This window comes from Vulpes lagopus, chromosome 10 (genome assembly GCF_018345385.1).
Source record: "Vulpes lagopus strain Blue_001 chromosome 10, ASM1834538v1, whole genome shotgun sequence".
NCBI classification, from domain to species: domain Eukaryota; kingdom Metazoa; phylum Chordata; class Mammalia; order Carnivora; family Canidae; genus Vulpes; species Vulpes lagopus.
In genome coordinates, this window is record NC_054833.1 from 91,187,720 (window position 1) to 91,202,438 (window position 14,719).

At 56.2% G+C, this 14,719-nt stretch overlaps 1 protein-coding gene across 1 annotated transcript; it reads left to right on the forward strand.

The window, feature by feature from the left end:
- On the forward strand, positions 1 to 8,505 carry SNAI3 (snail family transcriptional repressor 3). The gene is made up of 3 exons (XM_041769962.1): positions 1 to 131; positions 2,916 to 3,533; positions 5,651 to 8,505. The coding sequence occupies exons 1-3, from the start codon at positions 56 to 58 to the stop codon at positions 5,830 to 5,832; spliced, it is 876 nt and encodes a 291-aa protein (XP_041625896.1). The 5' UTR covers positions 1 to 55; the 3' UTR covers positions 5,833 to 8,505.
- Positions 8,506 to 14,719: the final 6,214 nt, after the last annotated feature.

The following is a 14,719-nucleotide window of genomic DNA, read 5'->3' on the forward strand; positions in this document are numbered from 1 at the left end:
CCAGCCCGCGGGCGCCTGGCGGACGCGCAGGGGGACCCGCACCCGCCGGGGGGCCATGCCGCGCTCCTTCCTGGTGAAAACGCACTCCAGCCACAAGGTCCCCAAGTACCGGCGGCTGGAGACGCAGAGAGGTAGGGGCTGCCGGGCCCCTCGGGCTCCCGCCCCAGGTGCGAGGAAACCAGTTACCTTGCCCCGGAGCGGGGGCGACAGCCGGTGGCTGGGTGGCCCGAGGGTGCCTCGTCCACGTAGGGGCTGAGCAGGCGCGGGTTCTCTCCCCGCTTAGATAAGTTTCGGGCTGTCCCCGTGCGCCCTGGGGAGCCCATTCCAGCTGAGGGAGCCCCGGAGCCATCTTCCTTCCAGGGACTGGGTGGGGGCGCAGAGATGGAGGGGGCTTGGGGCCGGTGTCCAGGTGCTCCCCCAGAGCATCCAGAGGGGACCAGAGGGTGACCCACGCCTCTGGGTCCCAAGGCCCAGCTCCTGTAGCGTTCTCCACACCCTTCAGAGCTTCCTCACCCATCCTGTGATCATTTTGCCCTGGACCTCCCCTCACCCCAGCGGGGGTTCCCCAGGGCAGGCTGAGCTCAGGGGCCACAGGCCTTCCCCCAGCCCCCAGGGTGGCTCGGTGGGGAGACCCAGGTCCAGGACCCAGGACTGTCCATGTGTTCCCATTCCCTGCTGGGTGCAGGGACACGGAAAGGTTCCAGGACCAGAGCCATTCCCCACAGCTCAGTAGCGTCTTGCGGTAAAGTGCCCCATGGAACTGCTGGGTGGCTCAGGGGAGAGGGGAGGAGGGACACTGGGGTGGCCCAGGAGTGGAGGGCGCCTCACTGATTCATCCTAAGGCGCACTGCCATCAGGGGGTGCTTCCTAGGACTGTGCTCCTGAACTCTGCATTTTGAGATCAATTTAATGAGTTACCACCAGCAATTTCATAAAATGAAATACAATAGAAACCATCAGAGTGCGGGGCTCAGGTAAAGGAAAGTTTTGTTTGGGACATAGTTGTTCACAGTTCAAACCTATTGATTAGGTGTGTCGTACAGTGCACCCCGCTTCACCCTTTGAACATACAGATGGGGAGGGGAGACAGCCAATGACAAGTGTCAGAGAGCAGCCCTGTGGCACTCAGCCCCCTCTCCCTCAGCTGTCACTCCCTCTGTGTGAGGACAGCTAGGACAGCTAGGTGACCACTGTGAGCCTCTTTTTGCCATGATGTTGTCTCAGGGGAGACCAAGGTGCTGGGTCTGGGACCCCTCACTCTCATTTTGAATAAGTGCTTTTTCAGGCCTCCCCAGTGAGCATCTGAAACCAGAGGAGATGGAAAAGCCTCTTCTCCCAGGAATTTGAATCCCAGGACCAATAACAAGATCAAGCAGATCCAGAGGGAGGGGAGGCATTTAAAGAACTAGCAGAAGCCTGGGCGGTGCCACCAGCGAGGCTGTCTCACTCCCCTGCCCTCACCCTGGGGTTGGCTCAGGCAATCCTGGGGCCAGGGTGGTGGCTGCATCCCAGAGACTTAAGAAGGGTGACTTTTTTTTCCCAGTGGAAAGGCCCCCTAGTGGGGCTTCTGCGGGGTCCTATGCTCTCCAGGCATCCAGCTGTCTCTCCAGAACTTCCTTAGCCTTTGCCTCTTAGCTTGCCACTGCCCACTCCCTCTTTCTGGGAGGACACAAACTTGATGTGCTATTTTATAATTAGGGGAGTAAGGGGTGAGGTCAGGACAGAATGGAGGGTGGGAATCTTCCCTAAAGGTCCCCATTTCTGTACATCCTCAACAACATTTGTAATTGGCTATTTTTAATTCTAGCCATCCTAGTGGGCATGATGTAGTATCTCGTTGTGGCTTTAATTTGCATTTCCTTTTTTGCTAATGGTGGCAAGCATCTTCTCCTGTGGTTGTTAGCCCTTTGTGTGTCTCTCTCTATCTTTAAGTAATCGTTATATCCAACATGGAGCTTGAACTCACACCCCTGTGATTAAGAGTCACATGATCTACAAACCAAGCCAGCCAGGCACCCTGCCATTTGCACATCTTGTTTGGAGAAATGTTTATTCAGATCCTTTACCCATTTTAAAATTGTATTATCTGTTTTTTTATTGTTGAGTTGCAAGAGTTCTTTGTATATTGTGGATGCTAGTTACTTATCAGAAATGTGATTTGCAAATATTTTCTCCCAATCTGAGAGTTGTCTTTCTCTACCCAAATCCTTGGTTGGCATGGAGGTAGAAATGGGGCCAGAGGTTGATGTCAACACATCTGGAGTAAGAAATGGGTTGGTTGCTGTTTGGAGATTTGGGCTTGGGGGTAATACAGAATGTAACCACTACCTGCCAGCCTGTTTACTCTGGGAGCTCCTGCCACTCTCATGCAGTCAAGCACCGGCCTGCTGGCCTACATGTATGGGAGAGACAGCTGGGGGACACTCTGGCCCTGGAGGCCATGGTGGCACCACTGAGGACAGCGTTCCCCCGGGTGCATTGGCAGGAGGTTGTGTGTACCTACATCACCATGGTGAATGGCGATCAGGGGTGATTAGGTGTCTTACACATGGTGGCCTGCTGCCAGGTGTTTGTTCTGAATTAGCGCTGTAGGAGCTTAGTGCCACTGCTCCGAGGTGGGATGGGGGTCAGAGAGGCCTTCCCTGCCAGAGGGGAGCCTCCTGAGGCCCCATGAGGGCTATTCTGGGATCCCATAAGGCACTTCTCCCCCTTTGTTTTTAGAGCACTGGGGCCTCTCCTCTAGAGCCTGGGGTCACTTCCGAAGCAGACATTCCACCTGTCAGCACCCCCCCTTCGGGCAGAACTGCTGACAACCTAGAAGACAGGCTTGTGATCGGGCCCAGAAGGGCAAGGTTGAGGACAGTGTGTTGGGGCTCACATTCACCCGCACATTCTCTCTCCGCCCTCCCTTCTAGACATTGATGGTGCCTGCTCTGCGTGCAGGGAGCTGGTGGTGCCCCTCCTCCTCCCGGAGAAGGTGGCCTCTTCCACACCTGGTGACCCTCCCCAGCCCTGGGACCGTACCTCTGTCATCGCCCGCATCTCCCTGCCCCTTCCATGTCATGAAGAAGCTCGGGAGGCCCCTGGGCCAGACCCCCTGGAAGTCGGCCGGGTACATGTTTGTGCCAGCCGGGCCCCCAGCGCACCCCTCAAAGACAGCCTGAACCACCTCAACCTGCCGCCGCTGCTGGTCCTGCCTGCTCGGTGGCCCCCAACCCTGGGCCCCGCCGGGGACCCAGCTCCAGACAGAGTGCGGGGGGCTGAACGGGCGCCCCGTGGCCCAGGCGGCTTCCAGTGCTTGCACTGCCGCAAGCCCTACCACACGCTGGCCGGGCTGGCCAGGCACCGGGAGCTGCAGTGCCATCTGCGGGCGCCCCGATGCTTCACCTGCAAGTACTGCGACAAGGAGTACAGCAGCCTGGGCGCCCTCAAGATGCACATCCGCACACACACGCTGCCCTGCCCCTGCGCCATCTGCGGCAAAGCCTTCTCCCGGCCCTGGTTGCTCCAGGGCCACATCCGGACCCACACAGGTGGGTCACAAGGGGGCTCCAGGGGGAGGGTTCTTCCCACCGCTCCCTGCTCCTGGGGACCCAGTGGGTCCCTCCACTATGGCTGTATCCCTTCACCCCTGCCACTGTCTATGTGGCCTCTGCCTGTGTGCGCGTCCACCTTTCCCTCTGCTGTAAGGACACCAGTCCTACTGGACCAGGGGACACCTCCAGCACGATGACCCTGTGTTAACCTGACCACATCTGCAGATGCCCTGTTCTCTGATAATGGGGTTATGACATAGACATATCATTTCTGAGAGGCATACTGCAGCCCACAACACCCGGCAGAGGACAGGATGCAGCGGGCTTTGGTGGGTCTGCTGTGTCACCTTCCCCAGCCTTCTGGAACTCTGGAGCAGCAGGAACAAGGGAGGGAGGAAGGCTGGTGCCTCTCAGGGTTCTACAGGGTGCTGGACTGGATGCCACTGCACACGGGCAATGAGAGCAGATGAGCCCCCAGTGGCCTTCTTATACTTGCTAGGGTTGTCCTGGGGACCCAGCTCCCAACAGAAGGACTTTGTCCAAATCTCAGACGTGCCTGCGGGTGGGAACCTTAGGGGTCCCACAGACCAACTGAAGAGTGCAGATGCTGGCAGGGGACTGGGGCCCAGAGCAAAGTCATCCCTGGTGAGAGGGTACCAGAGCACAGGAAGGGACAGAAGGGCAGCTGCTGGCGGATGGACAGACAGACACAGATGAGCAGAGGAAGGTGGGGGATGAGCCCTCACACCTGAAGGAGGCCCAGGAGCCTAAGCACTTGGTCTGTATACCAGATATAGCTGCCCACTGCTTGACCCAGGGCAGGGGTTTGAACTGCACCACAGCCCAGGCTCAGCAGGAGAGGGACAGGCAGCCACAGACAGAAGCCCAGGAACCAGATTGGAGGCCAAGGCCCTTGGCTGCAACACAGCCTCCTGTGCCTGGATCCTCCCTGGCTCTGAGTCCCGGCTCTGGAACAAGGACTCTTCTGAGCCACATCCAGGTGGAAGCTGAAAGGAGGGTTTCTCAGGAGCCCTTCCCTGGGCTGACATTCCATTGGGTTTTCTGAGGCTCTTCCCCAAGGGTGTCAGTGAGCACCCCACCTCACACCATCAGGAGCTCAGTGTTCTCGGTCATGGAGTGTTGAGTGGCAGGGATGAGACATTTGGGGGCCTGTGGGGACTGCAGGCTAGTGCCTCTTACGTGGGCAGTGAGAGCAGATGAGCCCCCAGAGGCCCCCTTGCACTTGTTAGGGTCATCCTGGGGGCCCAGCTCCCAACAGAATGACTTTGTCCAAATCCCGGGTCACCCTGATTGGAGATGCCCCACAGACCACAGGGATCTTAAGCCATTCCTAAAAGAAGCAGAGCTGCTTCTCCTGTGAGGGCTGGGGCTCATCCCCTCCAGCCCGCCTTCACAGCCAACTTTGGAGCCTGGCTGCTGCCACCACTGTCCTTCCATGGGCATGAACACCTGCTGAAAGGCTCCCAGGGCTTGTTAGGGGCAGATCTGGGCAAAGGGCCCAGGAGGGCTCTGGCAGAAACAGGAAGATCTAACAACCGTGAGAGACCCACCAAAAACCTATGCTAGATCTTCCTCTGAGAAAAGGCTTTAGATGCTGCAGTCCTGTGGGGGGTGACCTTCCACCTTGTTCCCAAGGGGCTCTGACCCTGACCATGCAAATGGACCTGCTGGTCCTAGGGTTTCCTCCTGGAGCAGGTGCTGAGGCCCCATCAGGTATCTCCTGGGGAGGAAAGGGGCTAAAGGAAAATAAATGCAATGGAATGGGCATTTGGAGGAGCCAGAGGGGCTTATTCATTTATTTTTTATTTATGTTAAATATTTTATTTGTTTATTTATTTATTTATTTATTTATTTATATTTATTTATTTAGCTTGAGCCAGGGGAGGAGCAGAGAGAGAGGGAAACAGACAAGCAGACTCCTTGCTGAGCACGACGCCGGACACAGGGCTTCCTCTCACAACCCTGAGACCGTTACCAGAGCCACCCAGGCACCCCAGGGCTTACTAATTTATAAACAGGGACCCATGAACCTGGGGCCAGGTCTGGTGACTAACCAGATGGACACTCACCCGGCTCTCCTCTTCCTCCCCCAGGTGAGAAGCCGTACACCTGCTCTCACTGCAGCAGGGCCTTCGCCGACCGCTCCAATCTCCGGGCCCACCTGCAAACACACTCTGACACCAGGAAGTACCAGTGCAAGCGCTGTGCCAAGACCTTCTCCCGCATGTCGCTCTTGGTGCGTCACCAGGAATCTGGCTGCTGCCCTGGCCCCTGACAAGGGCAGGCTCAGTGCAGGTCAGAGGGACAGGACTGCCCCCCGGGAGCTACTGGCCAACCCCACTCCTGGGAGCCTGGGCAGCTCAGCCCCACGGCTGCTCCACGGGGTTCCTTCTCTGTCACTGCTGCTGCTCACTTCCGTCCAGAACCAGAGAGGCCCAGTGGGCTGTGAGAGTGAGTATCAGAGGACTATGGTGGAATCGGGAATCGCCGTTCTGCTTCTGACTTACTCGGGTTTCTGGTTCTGTTCTCCCAAGAGTTAAAGACTGGTGGGGGTGCTGGCCAGCATGGACAACTCCTGCTCTTCTGCTGGCCTTCGTGGGTGGAGCTACCTCATGGCCCACCTCCACCTGCTTCTGGTCTGGACTCCAGGCCTCCCGAGTCACATCAGGGATGCACACAGACACCCCCCATCCCCACATCACTAGGCTGTCCTAGAGGGCAGTGGCTGGTGGATGTGGGCATGCTGGGACGGAGCTAGGGCCCTGCCACAACCACAGAGCTGTGAGGAAACCTCACCCCTGCCTGTTATGTCCTCCGAAGCTCTGAGTCTTGCCCAGGCCTCTGGCTCTACAGAGGAGGCTGAGCGGGGTGGGAGTCATCCTCCACAGGCAGCAGATACCTGGGCCTCTGGCCACAGAGTAGGGGAGGCAATGGCAAGGGCGAGGAGCCATGAGGTGTAAGGATGGAGAGCAGGGCTGGTGGGAGGCAGGCGGCGACAGACGAGCAGGTGAGCAGAGGCAGAAGGAAGGAAGAGACTGGAAGTGGGAACAGCATTAGCAGTGAGAGAGACCAGCCACAGGGTGTGGACACGCTGGGGTGAGGGTGCGAGAGCAGAGCTGGGCAGGCCCGAGGAAGGTGCTGTGGGCTGCATGTGTCTGTATCGGCGGGCGGCACAGAGGACCGTCTTGTCCTGGGTCTGCACAGGTCTCTGTGAGACTGCTGCATCGCCGGGAGCTGCATCCACAGATGCCCGTGGCGCTTTCGCCTCTCCTCTGCCTGCCCTCTCCTGAGACCACAGGTGTCCCCCAGCTGAGAGATGGGCAGACCTTGACACTGCCCAACACATGCGTCCCACACCGACTCAGATGCCAACAGGAGACCCCTCCCCAGCATCCTGCCCCCAAGAGGCGGCCTCTTCCCACCACCTGACCGCCCAGTCACCTGCTGAGCTGGTCCTTGTCTTGCCAGCGTGTCTCCCGGCTCCAGCTGACCCCTGGAGGGCAGCCTGAGTCTAACGGGGACTGATTGAATTCTCGACACCCAGAGGGGACACCTGCTCCTCTCTGCAGGAGAGTTGGCTTGCTGCCAGCAGCTCCACTTCTGGCCCAGACTGAGGGACAGTCAGGCACCTTGGTCCTGGCCCTGAATGAGGCCACAGGGTGAGTGGCAGAGGCCCTGTCTCAGCCCCGGCCATGCAGGCCTGCTGAGGGGCATTCATAGGCCCGTGCCAGGCCACACAGCACCTGCGGATCCCGCCAGAGGCTTCTCACGGCTACAGGGCTCTGCTGGCTGGTTTGATGACGGCCATTGTAGGGACCTTGGGGACATCCGAGAGGAAACTTGACCGCGATCATGGGCTTCTCTGGACCAATGGTGACCTTGATGACACTGGCCACCCAGAAGGGCCGCAGCTCCAGCACGCACCAGACTGTGTCAGCAGGTGGAACGAAGATGCTCTGGGAGAGCCACGCTCACGTTCCCAGGCCTGCACTGCAGCCTTCCCTCCACAGGGATCAGCTATCCCTCCAGGGACAGACGGTGTGAGCGGGAAGCTGCGCTGATATAGCAGTGTCCAGCAGCCTTGAGGCTGTTGTAACAAAGTCCCATGTGCCGGGAAGCTGGAACCACGGAAACCTGCTCTGCCACAGTCTGGAGGCCAGAAGCACGAGCCCGAGGTGCCTGAGGGGCTGGTTCCGTCCGGGGTCTAGCCCCAGCTCCTACTGCTTTGCCTTTGTCCTTGACATTCCTTGGCTGACAGACCCATCGCCCATCTCTGCCTCCACCTCACTTGACTTCTTCCTATGTGTGTCTGTCTCTGTGTCCAAATGTCCCTTTCTGGTGAGGATGCCAGTCATCCTGGGTAGGCACCCCACCCTGACAACCTCAACTTGACCATCTGCAAAGACCCTTGTTCCAATCAGGCCACATCCTGAGGTCCTGGGGGTCGGAATTTCAACACTGTCCACCCCCAACAGCTGATGTGAATACAGTGTTTGCCTAGAGATGCCTGGGGGGGGCGGTTCCTGTGCTTGACCCCTGACCTCTCAGTCATCCCACAAATGATGGGCGGGCAGCTGATTTTAAGTGATGGATTTACTGGAAGCCCCTCCTGTGCCCGTTGCCTCCTCCTGTCCATCTTCCCAAGCAGGGGCCCTGCCCTTACCAGATGATCCTCCCTCCCAGCAGTCTCCCGGGTGCTGGGTTCCTCTGCAGAGCAGATCAAGCCAGCAATCAGGCCTATGTCCGGCCATCTCACAGGAGAGCTTTTTTTTTTTTTTTTTTTTCAAATAGTATCCAGATGCCTGAAGGAAGCTATATTGTAGATTGTGTTCTATTTCTGGGCCCCGATGTCTAAATGAGGCGATGCACCTGTTGGGTATGAAGGAGGGAATTTCGCGGCCCTAAAATAAAGTCTAATGCTTGCCCTTCTGGGCCGGCCCATGGAAAATGCTCTTATATTTATATCTGGACTGGCAGAGGGCAGGGTGGTGGAGGCTGGCTTGGCACAGGGGGTGAAGAGAGGCCCGAGCACCTGCCCAGGAACCGGCGGAGGATGAATGGGGGAGATGGTCCACGAGCAGCATGTGGGCTGTAGTCAGACCAGTGGGAGGCCACGGTGCCCTGGCTGCGCAGTCTTGCCCCCTACCACCCTCGCCTTTCCTGGTTATGTTGCCTTGTCATCAGAATTCACTGGGGACAGCCATTTACAAGTTGGCTCTCTGAAACCTTCTCCCAGCACCTACAGAACAGGAATCAGGAAGGAGGTCAAAGCTTCATGCATTTCTGTCCTGAGTGAAGCAGGCATGACTGGATCTTTTCTCCAGTGGCTGCTACTTGGGTCCCTCCACCTATAGGCCTTCTTTTTCCTATCCAAATTTTACTGATCACGTTTCCCCTCTTCACTCTAAAGAAGGCCTTGTGGTCACCCCATTCCAAGGCAGGAGCAAGCAAGGAAGGGACCAGAGGTTCCGGAGCTAGGAACAGCCTGGTGACGTGTAGCTGAAGCAAAGGCCTAAGAGATCAGCAAGGATTCTGGACAAGAGGGAAAGCATAACAAGATTTCCAAGGCTAGGGACCCTTGGAATGAGAGGTGCCCCCGGGTGATGGCATGAAGGCCACAGGTAGGGTCAGCACCAAACACTCAGCCAGGAGGACCACTGTTCTCTGACTCAGATGCTAGCGCCCAGCCCCCACGAGGTCAGGTCCTGGAAACAGGTACAAGAGGGACACCCACCCGGTCTCTTGGTGGTCCCGTCCCTTGCCGCGCCCCCCGTTCAAAGAAACCTCACTGCTGATGCTGCCAACACACTAAGGTTATGCCTTCCCTTCCAAAAGCCTGGAAGATTCCATAAATATCATTTTGGCTCGGAATATTCCAGGGGGTTCTCTGGGAGTTTGAAAATAGCCCACTTGTTACTATCTATATTCAGAGAGCCCACTCCTGGCCTGCACTCGGTGGCTAAGTATAGCTCCCTGGCAGAGTTCAATGGAACAGAAGTTTCCAGGCCTCTGTCACTTGCAGATGGCATGACATTCCAGGGACAGTCCTGCCAAGGCTCAGGGGGGCTCCAGGACGGCGGGAACAGGCTAGGGCATCCACAGTGGCTTCCCACCCCTGAGGGGGGGTGTCTGCGCCACTCGCTGGCAATTGGGGCTCCTGGTCTGGTCCCCAGGTGAGGTGCTTTGGTTCCAGTGGAGTCAAACCCACAATAAGGCCTTGGCTTCCACTTCTGTAAAAAAGGAATCATGCTAAACTCTATTTAGAATTCAAGAGAGCACCAAATACCTACAATAGTTAAGAAAAAAAAAAAAGACAATTAGGATGCCTTGGATAATACGGAACAGCTAACTTCACAGAAACCCTCCACCTTTGCCTCCTCTGAGGATCCGCATGCTCTTCCCGCCCATGATTCCCCTCCTGGCTGCCTGCCCAGCCCACTGCACTGTAGGGAGTGTCCTAAGGCCCTCCAGGTTCTGGGCAGGGCTCCAGTACACCACGGTGCCAGGGTGGGAAGGTCGGGGGGCAGGGACTTGGGGTCCGTCCCCATGACTGGGGGCATACATCTCTGGGGCTGCCTTCCCCTGTGACCTCCCTCACTGTCATGCCCCCTAGCCCCAGGCTGACCTGAGGGCTTCTGTCCCCCTGTCTCCCCACACCTCTGCCCTTAGGGGCTACTCTTCTGCTCCCCTGTAAAGATCCACTGGTCATCGGGGTCACCAGTCCTTAAGGAAGACGCAGAATCACTTGCTTATCTAGCTTAAGATATCAGCCCTCCTTTTCTTCCTCTGGGAGCAGGTCTGGGCTCAGGACACAAGTGATACACTGACCTCAGAAACGAGAGTCGGTAAGGAAGGTGGTCCTGGAGCCACAGGAGCCTGAAATCTGTCCGGTCACCTTGGGATGCAAGTGTCCTAAATTGGCCAAAAAGAGGCTGGGATCGGGGACAGTCAGAGGCCCCATTCGGCTGCCAGTCCCACGTGAGCATCAGATGAGGTGCAGCCCACTGTCCCTGCAGCTCATTACTTGGTGGTGGCCGTCTCTCTCCTCCTTCCATGGGACCCACTCCGGCTCTGCCAGCAGGGCCCATAAGAGGTCGCAGCCTCCCTCCACAGAAGGGGAGACCTCTCACTGCCAGGCGCACACATTGACAGTGCAGAAGCAGAAGGGGTTTCCCTTCTGGCATCCCTGCACACTGCCCCAGGGCCCTGGCACTGCACCACCACCACCATGTACTCACGGAGAAGCAGGTGTAGCCTGAGAATGTCCTGAGTTGTATTAAATCTCAACGTTGTGTCCTGGTCCCTGGAGTGTCCTGAGTGAGGACATGGGAAGTGTGCAGAATCCCTCTACTGCCGCTGAGGTGCGAAAGGGCACAGAGCACGGAGATGTGGGCCCGGTCCCCTGCAGGCATATTCTCAGCAAAGAACCAAGGGAACCTGCTGCATTATGGAGAATAAACAGTACTTCCTACTCGTGATATCTATGATTTTAAGCGAAAATGACAATTCTGGAAGCTATCTTTTGGCAGCTTTCCATGCTTAAAGACTTTTCTTTTTTTCTTTTTTTTTTTTTTAACGATTTTATTTATTTATTCATGAGAGACACAGGGGGGTGGGGGCAGAGACACAAGCAGAGGGAGAAGCAGGCTCCAGGCAGGGAGCCCAACGTGGGACTCAATCTTGGGTCTCCAGGATCAGGCCCTGGGCTGAAGGTGGCGCCAAACCGCTGAGCCACCTGGGCTGCCCCTTAAAGACTTTTCTGATGAGAAAATGATTTTTTAAAATTATAAAATGAAACGTCAACATATGGAGGTTCTGGATAAATCAGCGAACTTACATTTTCCTAATGACTGATGCTGATGCTACAAAATCCTGCCTGGGCTGGAGACCCCGTGTACAAGACGGATTTCCGTGAAACAGAGCCCGGGATCTGTTCACCGACAGGTCAGATGCCACAGGCTGAGATGCAGTGTACCACCAGAGACGGGCCACAGGTACCTGAAGGCTGGGAGCGTGCTTCCATCTACACGTCTGTGGAGACGGGCTTTTCCTGAGCCACATACAGCAGAAGCAGACAGGCTGCTGGACCCAGGAAACCAGACACCCAGATTTGCAAAAATGCAAAACAATGCCACTCTCCTAAAACTTCGTTTTGGAAAATAGTTACCTTTCACACAAATACCTTTGCACACAATGGGTTTATGATTGATGATTTTTAAAAAGATTTTATTTATCTATTCATGAGAGACACACACAGAGAGAGGCAGAGACACAGGCTGAGGGAGAAGCAGGCTCCAGCAGGGAGCCTGACATGGGACTCGATTCTGGGTCTCCAGGATCATGCTCTGGGCCGAAGATGGCATTAAACTGCTGAGCCACCTGGACTGCCCTATGATTGATGATTTTAAATGAATGTGGTTGATAACCTTTAAAACAGCATCACCTTTAATTCCTGATATGGGTAAATGGCGATGCCCCCCATATGGGGAGAGTGTGCTTGGCTGCTGAGTCTAGAGCGTGAAAGCCTTCTGGAGACATAGCTGGGGAACCATGTACCTTACCCACGTGTGGCCCCAGTGCGGGAGCAGGAGCCTCTGGGGGCTCACAGACACCATTCCGCCAGGTGCTGGCAGAGAAGCTTGCACCCGCCATGGCAGGAGGGGACCACTTGGCCTTGTGGGTGATGTGAAGGGGTTCTTTGGGGGTAACTCTAAGTGTGTTTTCTGCTTTTACCCACCAACTTTGGAAATGAATCCAAGGCCACATGACCCTTCATACGCGGGCAGTGAGAGACTCTCGTTTCACAGGAGCCGCCGCTGCCCGGGTTGCGCATTTTCTCACCAGGCTCTTCCTCTGTTCTCCTGCCACTGCCTCAGCTCAAGTCCTGTGGTTTTGGCCCGACTAGTGGGAGGCTCTTCCTGGGCCCCAATCCCTTCTTCCATTTGCACCTATCGCCCTACACCCAGTGTCGCTCCAGCCTCCTCCAGCTCCCCGGCAGAATCAAGTTCAAGACCAGGATCCTTGGAATCATGTAGGAGGCCACCTTCTACCCTGAACCCCACTGCAGGGGAGCAGTCCTGTAACCCACGGGCATGGCCTATGTCTGATGGCGACAGGTGCTCAGCAAACATCAAGGGAATGAAGGAAGGGGCACCTGGCTGGCTCAGTCAGTAGAGCATCCAACTGTTAAACTTGGGGTGATGAAGTCAAGCCCCACATTGGATGTGAAGCCAACTTAAAATTAAGGGAATGAAGGAACAGACGGGAACAAGGCAGAGGCTTAGTCTAGACCAGCCTTTATTATTATTTTTCTTTAGTCCATTTCTGGGGACAGTCAGGGCCTGTACCTTTAGCACAGACATGACAACCGGTATCAGGCTGGGGGTGGGGGGGGGCAGGCGAACAGCCCACTGTGCTGCCCCAGGTTGGGGGTGGTGGAGGACGGCACGTGTGGGTGTGACCAAGCGGGTGGGCAGCCAATGGGGGTGATGGAGGCAACACTCACTCTTCACCGTTAGCAGCCATGGCAGGGAGACGCTGGGGTGAGTGTGGAGCAGCAATGCTGGTGGCCCTAGCTGGCAAGGCTGCTGAGTCACATGAATGCAGTAGGCGATGGTGCATTTGAGCTCACTCTGGAGAGCGGGCACCAGAGAAGAAGCTGTGTCACTCATAGATTTAACCACACAAACACAGTTTCTTCTGGAAGGTGGCAGCACTTACCTGGGCGCTTCTGGGGCCGATCATAACCAGCACTCGATGCAGGATGACACTGACAGGCATCGCAGGGCCCTTCCAGGCCTTTCTCCTCCACCAGAGAGCTTGCCGTTGGCAATGGTGGCTGGGATGTAAACCCATGCACTCTGGCTTCAGAGTCGTGATCTCAGCTACTGAACCATGTTGCCATGCTCGCTGGGACATTCTGGGCTTTCTTTTCTCTTGGAAATCAGAAACAGGGTGATCAGGATGGCAGAGGCTATTCTTTCAAGGGCGGCAGATAGTCAGAGGGCAGCTGGGGCAGGAAGGGAAGCCGCCCCAGGGCTTCAAAACACTTCCCCAGTAGTTCTGGGACCCGAGTGTGAGAAGCAGGGCTCTCCTCACCTCTGCCCAGGGGAAGAGAAGGGGCCGTGAGCAGAAAGGACAGGTGGCTGGAAAGTAGCAAAAGGACAGCAGGATGCTCGGGATCTCACCAAGCTGACTGGGCTCTGAGAAGCAGGACAGAAAGGCAGGGAAGGAGGAGCTCAAAGCGAATGGCTGGGACCCAGCAAGTCCAAAGGCAGATTTGGGAAGATTTCTTGTTGCCACTAACAGCTGGTCTTGAGAACCACACAGGTAGCAGGTAGCCTGCCCAGCACAGCACCCGGCACCCAGCAGGTGCCTGACAAATACTCGACCCTCCACGTTCCATGACTCACAGCTTTGGTCCTTCTGCTTTACAATGAGACCATAAACCATTCCTGCTGGAACCATAAACCTTTCAGGGAAAGACCAGCAGCAAGAGGCTGGTAGGTACCTCCTAAGAGCAAGTGCATGTAGGGCCGAGTGGGAGGTGGTGAAAGCTGCATGCAGGCCCCCATCACCGTCTACAGTAAAGTGTTACCTGAATCACCTGCAGAATGCCCTCTTCCCGAGTACCTGGGGACTACAATGTATCCTAACTGCCCTACACTAGGGCCGCCATCACTAACCCCACAGGTGGGGCTTAGAGCTCAGATCACTCCTTCCCAGTCCTGGGAGCTGCAGGTCCCAGATGGAGGTGTTGGCAGGCTGGTCTGTGCTGAGGCCTCTCTACGTGGCCTGCATCTTGTCCTTATGTCCTCACGGGGCCTTCCATGCATGTGTGTCTGATTTCCTTAGCTCCCCCAGTCACTGGGATCAGGGTCCACCCTCCTGACCTCACTTTATCACCTCTTTAAAGACCTTATCCCTAAACAGAATCACATCTTGAGGTCCTGGAAGTCAGGACATCAACAGGTGAATTTTCAGAGGACAACTCAGCCCCTAAGAGCTCCCTTTCAAAACCATGTAATGTTATTTTAACATTACATGTTAATGTAATGGAACATTACATTGTGGAACACTGACATGACCCCCCAGGTGCCAGCTCTGCCCACTTTTTTTTTCCTTTTTTTTTTCTGCCCACTTTCTAGATGGGAATGCTTGGT